At 31.3% G+C, this 10,144-nt stretch overlaps 1 protein-coding gene across 9 annotated transcripts in view; it reads right to left on the bottom strand.

Annotated features, from left to right (window-relative positions):
- Positions 1-2,761: 2,761 nt before the first annotated feature.
- Sycp1 (synaptonemal complex protein 1) overlaps positions 2,762-10,144 on the bottom strand; it is a 116,066-nt gene continuing 108,683 nt past the window's right edge. For all 9 annotated transcript variants that reach the window (XM_063255909.1, XM_063255918.1, XM_063255922.1 and 6 more), the window contains 3 exons: positions 8,760-8,900; positions 3,303-3,392; positions 2,762-3,205 (listed from right to left, as the gene is read on the bottom strand). In XM_063255909.1, coding sequence (XP_063111979.1) covers positions 3,071-3,205; positions 3,303-3,392; positions 8,760-8,900 — 366 coding nt within the window. In that variant the 3' untranslated portion in view covers positions 2,762-3,070. The remainder of the gene's footprint in view (positions 3,206-3,302; positions 3,393-8,759; positions 8,901-10,144) is intronic.

Below are 10,144 nucleotides of genomic sequence, written 5' to 3'. Positions count from 1 at the left end.
TTGGTTAATCCTTCCTACAAACATAATCCCTACTAGAAGGGGATTATATATACTACACTATTTACATTATTAAAGATATCTCCAGATTTTTATTCATGTATTGTCATAAAATCTACTTTCCTATTTTATATCCTTCTTACCAGTACCTTTTCATCTCTCTGAAACTACCAGCACTTTTTCCCCTCACCCTCATTTTCAGTGAATGATCCCTCTTTGAGAAAACTAAAACTGTAAAACAAAAAATTCTACAGATCCTATCTACTTATATTCTATGCCACATACACTTTTTTGCTACTGCTATTGTAGAAATGTCTTTTCCTCTTAAAGTCCAACACTTTCACTTATCCACTAAAATTCCATCTTTTAATCTAATGCAAGACATTTTATTTAAAAACCCTTTCTCTCCTGTATATTTCCCCGTCCTTAAATCTCTATTTAAATGTGCTGTTTATACCTCTCTTTTTTTTTCTTTTTTCCTTTTTATTGGTAACAGGGATCGAACTCACGACTGCCTGCTTCCAAGGCAGGTGCTTATACCGCCAAGCTAAACCTCCAGCCCCTATTTATCCCTTTTTAAAACTGTTATTTCTATTTATGTATTTTTAAAACTTATTTCCTTCTCTAATAAGTATCCCATTTGTCTTCTTGCTTCATAGTATAATTTACTGAGTTGTTTATATCTGATGGAATAGCTCTCAACTTCCTCTCCCCCTATACTTTCTTAAAACTCTTCAAATACTACTTCACTAAAATGACTACAAATGGCCAATTTCCTTCATATTAATAACATTAATTTATCTTTGAGCAGCATTTTACACAACTTATCACTCTCTCCTCTTTGATACACTTTACAGGAAACTAAATCTAGTTTTCCTACTACAACTCTATCTAATCCCTTGATGTCTCATCTTTTTTTTTTTTAAATACACTCATTCTCAAAACTGTGTTTTCATCCAATCTGATCAATTTAAATATGCTACTGATTTCCAGATTTATAGAACAAGTGTGTACCTCTTTAATTTTATTCAACAATTCTGTTTAAATCTATGATGGGCATTTTAAATCTGACATACAAAATTTCAATGTTCAGTATAAAAATAATGAAGTTATTCTTGGTCCACTTTCTCCCATACCTCATCTAATCTTCAAAATACAGTAAAGCACTAGTTTGCAAGCATAATTGATTTCAGAAGCATGTTAGTTATCCAAAGTACTTATATATCACAGTGAATTTCCCCTTTAGAAATAATGGAAACTCAGATGATTCATTCCACGACCCAAAAATATTCATATAAAAATAACTACAATACTGTAATATAAAATAAGTATAAAAACAAATTAACCTGCACTTCCCTTTGAAAACCTTCATGACAGGTATGAAGGAGAGTCGAAAAGGAGGACTTCCACTATTACTAATGGAATCTTTTTTTTTCATACAACTTTATCAGGGAACCATTCAACAACACTTCGTTTTGCCTTCTTTAAGAGAATTTCATGAACTGGGACACTGCACTATTGTTAAATAAGATTCATTACTCACACTGCTATAGCCATATATGAGTGGGGATTTGCACTGTTTCTCACATTTTTCACATCTGCCTAATCTCATTTGAAGTAAGAGATTCTTCCACCTTTTTATTTCTGATCCTCTGTAAACAAGATGTCCTCTATAACCTCTTTCTTTTGGGGTATAATCACCCACAATCCTTGGGTGAAGGAGACAGACACACACAGAGACAGAGATTGCCAGGAGAGAGGGAGGAAATCATATGATATTTGACATCACGTACTACTTGTATTCTAAGACACAGCTCACTTATCAAGTTAAAGTGTATTAGAAATGTGTGCTCATCCTGTGGAACACTTCCACACACGTTACTTGTAATAAATGGTACTATAGATCTAAAAGTTATTCATTTTACTCTCTTACTGTTCTCATCCTTGTTCAAACTACTACCATCTTTCATATACATTACTAAAATCATCTGTTTGCCCTATGTTAGCAGCTAGAAAGATCCTGTTTAGAACATAAGTTTCTTATGGTTCTTTTATTAAAAATCATCTAATAATTTCGCATCTTATTCAGACAGAAACCAAATTTCTTATTAGTGGCCTACAAACTCCACATAATTTGCTCACTCAAATTCAACTCAGATCTTTTCTTCTACTCTTTTTTGTTCACTGTCCTCAAGTCACACCAACTTCTTTGATGCTTCTCAGATTTGCTTAGAATATATTGTCACCCCTGGGTTTTTATATTTCCTGTTCTTCCTTTCTGATAGTTCTAGGCTCACCTGTTATTTTCATCAGATCTTCACTCTAACATCATTTCAATGAGGACTACTCTACTTAAAATGTCAACATCTTTTACATTTTCTAGTATTTCCTATTCTTCTTCTTAGTAATTATCATTAGCTAGTATACTGGATATTTTGTTTATTGTCTGTTTTACTCATGAGAATATAAAATCTAGGTAAAGAGGGTTTACTTTCCTGTCTGTTCACCATTACATGCCCAGTAGTGACAGTTGCAGCCAATTCTTGGTAGGTACTCAATAGTTATTTGCTTAATTCACTTCAGAAATCATATGGCTATAAACTTTTTTCCTGCCACAAAAAAGTCACCTGACAATTTCATGACTACAGCAAACAAACCTGCTTGAGAAATATAAAACTCCATTAATACGTTCTATTTAAAAATCCTATTCTTAAAATTATAATGATGTAGCTATTCAAGTGTCGCACAGAGTCAATATGAAGCATTTATTTGCATCCAAAATATTTTAATAGAAAAGAATAAAGAATAAATCTTGATAATTCATTTCCTACATTCAAAACTAAAAATCTGAAAACTTAGTATTAATACAGACAACAGTAACAAAATATCACAAAATTATCTGAATATAACAAGTTTCCAGATTGCCTTTTACATTCAGGCCAAAATACAAAATAATATGAAAAATACAAATTTTTTAAGTACTAATCTCAGTAAAGTTTGGCTCTTGGAAAAGAAAAAAATTAACTATTAATTTGATATTATTAGGTTTCACTGTCATATTGATTTTCTTAAATCAAACAAATAACTTTTCTGCTTCCTTTAGTTTTTTTTTCCTGTCCATTTTAGCAATTACAGCCCAACGGTCATCTTGCATTCTCCTCACAGGTCCAAAATTAAGCACTGATCCAGGAGTTGTCAGAGATGGAGTCTGAATACAAAATAAAACAAAAGTACAGTATTTTCAATTTTTGCATAAAAAGTCCAGCTTTACAAGTTTTTTTTCTGAAATAAAACTTAAAACTTACCTTTTTTGGTGTTCTGACACAAAGATGAGAAACTGGTGGACTATTACTTTTGTACAGTCTATTCAGCGTGTCTTCCTCAGAAACCATGCTCTAAAGAAAAATACAAAAATATAAATTTAAGATTCCTCATCATTATATTATTAACACTTTGTCAATATATTACATGTGAAGAGAATAAAGCATAAAATGAGGGGAAGGAGAAGAAAGGAAGAGGAGAGAAAAAGAAAGATGGAGGGAAAACCAAAGAAAGAGAGTAACAAAACAAATCCTCAATTAGCCAAAAGAAAACCTGGATATTTATTTAATATAGTCCTGAAAAGTTATGTGAAATGCAAGTGTATAAGGAGTAACACTTTTCGAAGAACAAATTTTGGCTTCAATTATTTTTTCCTCTATTTTCCATTCTCTAATTTATCTCTGCTCTGATATTTATATTTTTCTTCTAATATTTTTGCATTTAATTTACTCATTTCTTACAAAGTTAACTGACTTGAGAGCTTTTTAAGGAAATCACATAAATTTCCCTATGAACACTGCTTGTGCTAAATTTTGTTACATTGTTCTTTGATTCATTGCTAAATATATTCTAATTTCCTCTGTGATTTCCTCTTTGATATATTAAGTTTATTAGTTACCACAATTTAGGAATACTTCAGTTTTCCCTTCCTGATTCTAACTTCATCATACTGTAGGTGGAGAAAATATTTTGTGTATTGTCTTATTTTGTAAAATGTAGTGATACTTGTTTTGTGTTGCTTAACCCATCTCCTACATCTCCCACATGCATCTGAGAAGACTACGTATTCTGCTATTGTTGGGTAATGCTTTGTATATCTCTGTTACACCTAGTTGATTGTGTTCAAGTCCACTATTCTTCCTCACTTCAGTTTGCTTGTTCCATCCATTATTGAAAGTGGCACACTAAAGGGTCCAACATTTACAAAATTTCATTTTTGTTTTAAAAACTTTCAATTCTAGGAAGTTTTGCTTCATACTTGAGGATGAGGTTTTTTTGAGGTTGTTATAGAAATACTTAAAAATTTTCACATCTTGCTACAATATACTTTTTATTAATATATAATGTATCTTTTGTCTATTGTATTTATTTGAAGTATATTTTATCTTATAGGACTGTCATCCTATAAGTTCACTTTTAGTTACTTTTTATATAAAATTTTTTTCATTTTTTCACTTTTAACCAATTTGTATCTTCTTTCAAAGTCTATTCTTTAAATCTTTGGAGAATACAACTCATTAATATCTACAGTAATGATTCACAGAGAAGGGTTTACTTCTGCCATTTTGCTATTTGTTTTCAATGTGCATCATAGGGTGACTTTTTCACTCTTCATTTATTCTATTGTTTAGGCAAATTTTTATACTTAAGCATTCTGATTCTTCATGGATACTATATATATAATTTAATTGCAGTGATGATTACATTTAAAACTCATAATATAAATTGAATTTATATCATCTTAACTTTAGTAGCCTAAGAAAATTCTGCTTCTACAGTTCCATCCCTCCCTTTTTGTTGTCACAAGTTACATCTTTACATACTGTGCTCAATAACATAGGTTAATTTTTAATGTATTTATCTTGAAAGTCATGTGAAAATTTAAAAAGTTATAATTCAAAATTCCATAACACTAGTTTTGTGTGTTGTCCAGATATTTTATCTTTACTGGATATTTATTCATACAGCTTTAAGTTACTAACCAATATCCTTTCATTTCCATCTAAAGGACTCCCTTTTGCATTTCTTGAACAACGAATGTAGTGGTAGCAGACTCGCTCAGTTTTTGTTCATCTGAGAATATCTTAATCTATAGACACATAATTCTCAGGTGATAGGTTTTTTTCCTTCCCTTCATCACTTTGAATGTATAAATATACTGCCTTCTGGCCCTGTAAATGTTCTTCTTAGGAATCAGATGACAGCAAAAATTACTTCAAATTTTCAATAGTTTGATTATAATTTGTCTAAATATAGGTATTTTTGAGTTTATCCATCCCAAGAGTTTGCTGAGCTTCTTGGATTTGTAGATTCATATCTTTCAAAAAAAACTATGTAACTTTGTAGTCATTTATTTCGTGAAATACTCTTTCTTCCAATTTCTCTCTTCCTTATGGGACTCCACAAAGCATATATTGGTCCACTTAATGATGTACTACCAGTCTCTGAGTCTCACTTTCATTCTATTTTTCCCCTTTCTCAGACTCACCATTTTCAACTGTCTAAAAGATTACTTCTGCTTATTCATATTTCTGTTTATGAAAATCTTATGAATTCATATAACAGAATGCTTATTTCAGTAATAGTACTGCTTAGTCAAAGAATTTTGTAGTTCTTTTCAAAATTTCAATCTTTTCATTATTATTTTCATTTTATTCACAGTCTTTCTTTATGTCTATCTCCCTTTGTTTTTCTGAGGTATTTTAAGACAGCTAATTCTTAAAGTCGCTGTCACAAGTGGACAATCTATGTATCACTGTTGTCTGATTGACATGATTTGCATTTTTTTCTCTTTCTTATGTTTGAATAAAATGGGTTTGAAAAAAAATAAAGTCTCTGTCAAGTAAGTCTAACACCTGGTCTTCTTCTGGAACAATTTGTGCATTCCTCTGAATGTTCTATGTGCATCTTAAAAACTGGGCATCTACATGTGAAAATATGTTAACTCTCAAATTAGATTTGCCCTCTTCCCCAAGATCTATTTTCATCTGGGTTTTGTTTTCATTTACTTAAAGTATCTCTCTACTAGGTAGCATCATAAAGTAAAAAGCAAAAGGTCTTCTCAGGTATTTTCTAAACCTGAGCCTATCTAGCAACTGTCTAGATTATTTTCTGCTTTTGTTCTGGATGTCTAATTCTTAAATGCCTGGATTCTGTAAGAGTAAAAATCTTTTTTACTCTTAAAAAATCCTTTTTACTCTTAAAAAAAAGCTAAACACGTGTGGTTTGGAAGTCACTTTGGCCAGTGAAAGTAGTAACATGGGACACTGAAAATCCTTATTGCCATTCTTAGCTCCAGCAAGCTAGTGCAGAAGCATGAGTATGACTGCCTGTCTTTGATCTGTGGATTACAGTCAGTGAGAAACACCATGCTCAAGGTTGGAATTCACTAAAACCAAGCAATTTACTATCAAGGCCTTCCTCTAGAAGCTACAAGCATTCAAATAGAATACCAGAGTTCCAAAATAGTTACTTAATTTTTATTTTGGTTAGTACAACTATTATCTAGATACAGATGGATTCCTGATACTTCTTACTCCACTATCTTCCTAAAGTGATGCCCAACAATAGATTTTTAATTATTTAAGTTTTAAAATGGTTTTTGATGGTATTGGAGATCAAATCTAAGGATGCACACATGCTAAGTACTCTACCACTAAGCACCTCACTGTCCTTATGATGCTTCTTCAAAAACACAATCATCTTGAATTTCAAGTCAGCTAAGAAACTGGCCTAAATTCACAGTTACAAAAATAACAGTGATTATAATTCTGATGTTCAATTCCAAAATCAATGTTCTTTATACTAATTTTTGTCACATTTTTATACATGTAGATTGCAATTTTCATTGGAAGTTATTTTGTACAACAGTGACTTCTAGAGCCAAACTGTCCAAATTCTGGCTGTGTCTTTCCATGCAATCTTGTGAAAGGTACTTGTGTAACTCAGTTTCCTCAAATGTAAAATGAAAATAACACAGTCTTTATGGTATAAAATTTTTGCAAGACATAACTGAAGTAATCTATATAAAATTTTACAATAGTATCTGGTCCATAGTCTTAACTGTTAAGATCTTAATCAAAATCTATGGTGTAACATGAAGGTATGGACAGCTGTTTTGAAGGGGACAAGAGACATTATCATAGCCATTGTTGGTTTTCCTATTGTCTGGTTTTGAAGGCCTGTAATGCTTTCATTATTCTATTTGATCAGTTTTATACTATTTTTTGTATGAATTCATTGTGTATGAAGATACAACTATTTAGAAGAAAACAGAGATATTATGGTAGCCACTGTTGATCTTCTGTTGTCTTGCTTTGAAATCTTGCATCACTTACACTGTTTTCCTCTGACTTGCTTTGTTTTATTTTACCCTCTTTAAAATAAAAAAAACCATGATGCATGACAGAAATATATACTAAATGTTTAAATTTTTAAAAAGTTATTACAGTAAAAGTCATTAATCCTCTTAAAAACACTCTTCAAAACTTTTCCATCACTCTTGCCACTTTCTGAAACAATTCTTAGTCTTTAGTTAGTATTTTTATAAGATCTAATAAAAATATAGTAAATGATTCAGCCAAGTACCTTTCAATGCAATGGTAAGCTTATAAAAACATTATGTCTTCATCCACTTACTCATCAAATCTTACACCACATATTTTCTGGTTCTTCCCCAAAGTCAAATAACTATGAAAAGTAAACATTTTGAATTGACAGGCACAATAGCACACCTAAAGACACTCAGGAAAGACAACTTCCAGAACTGCTTCAGAAAGTGGCAAGAATGATGGGAACTTTTTAAAAGGATTAATGACAATCTATCTTTTACTACAATAATTTTTATTTAACTTAAGTATTATATTTTTCAATTAACCTCACACAAAACAAAGGGGTTCTAAAATAAGGACTCTATAAGTTAATATTATTAATTAGGGCTTTAAGGCTTCAGCTCCTTGCTTTTTCAAAACAAATAAAAATACAGGCTTTCAAAGCAGTAATGAAACTTGCTGGTTCTTATTGGAAATAATGAAACAAAAGGTCTTAAACTGGCCTTTCATCATTAAGAATTTTTGATACATTGCACCACTTGATGTGGTAATCTTTATATGGTTTTAAATTAAATAAATCTAATTATTCTCAATAATTCACTATTATACCTTCAGAAAATGCTGGCATGTATAAGAACAAATAAATGGAGTCATATATATAGTGTTACAAGAAATACACTCTCTTAACATGCTTTCCTTACTACATTAAATTCTTAGAAGGAATAACAGAGATATTACAAGTGTCAACCAGTACTTTTGTGATATAAATATCAATCAATAAGTGTCATAAAATAACACAATATTTAAGAAACAGAGGATCTATTAATAACAGATTTGGCCTTAGCAAGATTAAAATATCGGCCCAATCTTCATTTTTTAAACATATGTAAAAACTCCTTATAAAACTCTGACAGAAATAATATGAATAATCATTTTATATACCAACTATGCTGTATCAAGTGTTTTGAAATTCCATGTTTTATGAAATTCAGAAATTTGAGCCCAAATTTCTCTAAAATTCTGCCAAAGCATAAGGATTCTGTTACAGTACAGCTTTACTTTATTTCAGTGTTACAATGTTAAATACTGTGTCCCTATAATATACATACAAATCAAGAAATAATGCAGAAAAGTAAATGATGCAAACAAATAGCAATGATATATTTTTACCCAAAGATCAGTAGCTTCTGAACTATCTGAATTAACATCAAATTCAAAGATTTTTCTCTTTTTACTATTTTCTTCAATGGGTTTATTCTTTTCTTCTTTTTGCTGTAATTGTAGTTTAGTTGGAGTCTTCACTGTATATGCCTATCCAAAAGTAAAAAAGAATATATTATCAAATATAATATCTATTGTTAGCAATTTGAAGTCTTCAGAAGTCAGAAATATCTGTTATTATTGGCAAGTATTTGGGGCAGAAATTTTGGATAAGGATTTAATTCATGTTTTTTGGGGGGGGGAGGGGCTGGTGCCAGGAATTGAACTCCTGACCTTGTGCTTGCCAAGCAGGTGCTTGTGTTGCTGAGCTCTACTCTGGCCCCAATTCATGTTTTTGATACTAGAAACTTTTTTCAAAGGCTCAAGATTAAAAGTTTTCTTTGTATTTCTCTTCAAATTACTGAAAAAAATTCTTTAATACTAAAAGAAAAACGGACTTCTACTCTGGTTTTAGCAATAAATAAGCATAAGAACTTTAAATTTTCTAATCATAATTAAGGACAAAAACTGAGTGAACTGACAGCAGCATAGCCAAACTCAGAATAGGGCCTGTGATTGGGAAGCTGCCAGGTGGCAAAGGCAATATAAACAGGAAAAATTTGATGTGTGAAGAACCAAACTAAGCTCCTCAGAGACTTTTCAGTTTTATCTATAGATGACATTAGACTCTACACCAAAGGGCCCCCCCCCAAAAAAAAAAACTCCACCAAAAAGACTTCTAGATTTAATAATCAACTCAGGGTTGCAGGGAAAAAGTAACCCTTGTCCACTGCTTGTGGGAATGTAGTCTGGCAAAACCACTGTGGAAATCATTGTGCAAATTCCTTAAAAAATTAGGCCTATAGCTCCTACTTGATCCAGCTATTCTTCTTGGTATCTTCATGAAAGAATTAAAAGCATCATATCACAGAGATACATGTATACTCATGTTTATAGCAGCACAGTTTGTAATAAACTATTATCTTTGAGACAACCCAAATGGCCATCATCTGACAAATGGATTTAAAAAGGTGTTTTTTATACAATGGAGTACTACTCAGCCACAAAAAAGATAAGCTGGAGACATTCATTGCTAAATGGATGGATCTTGAGGTCATATAATAAAATAAATCAATCACATATTTGTAAGTACTGTATTGTTTCTCTGATGTGAGAAAATGAATGTGAAAGCAAGGACCAAAATGTACAGTAGACACTGTGAAATAGAAATCATTCAAATGGAAGGGGAACTGGGGGTAGAGGGAGAGAAACTGGAAAGAATGGAAAAGAAAAAATGGAAAAAAAGATAAAATAGAAACAAAGCTTTGTAACTAAAGTACAAACCCATGATGTAC

This window comes from Cavia porcellus, unplaced genomic scaffold (assembly GCF_034190915.1).
Source record: "Cavia porcellus strain 051 isolate PalLab524CR breed Dunkin Hartley unplaced genomic scaffold, mCavPor4.1 scaffold_1, whole genome shotgun sequence".
In the NCBI taxonomy this organism is placed as follows: Eukaryota; Metazoa; Chordata; class Mammalia; order Rodentia; family Caviidae; genus Cavia; species Cavia porcellus.
This window is presented reverse-complemented; position numbering and strand designations above follow the sequence as displayed.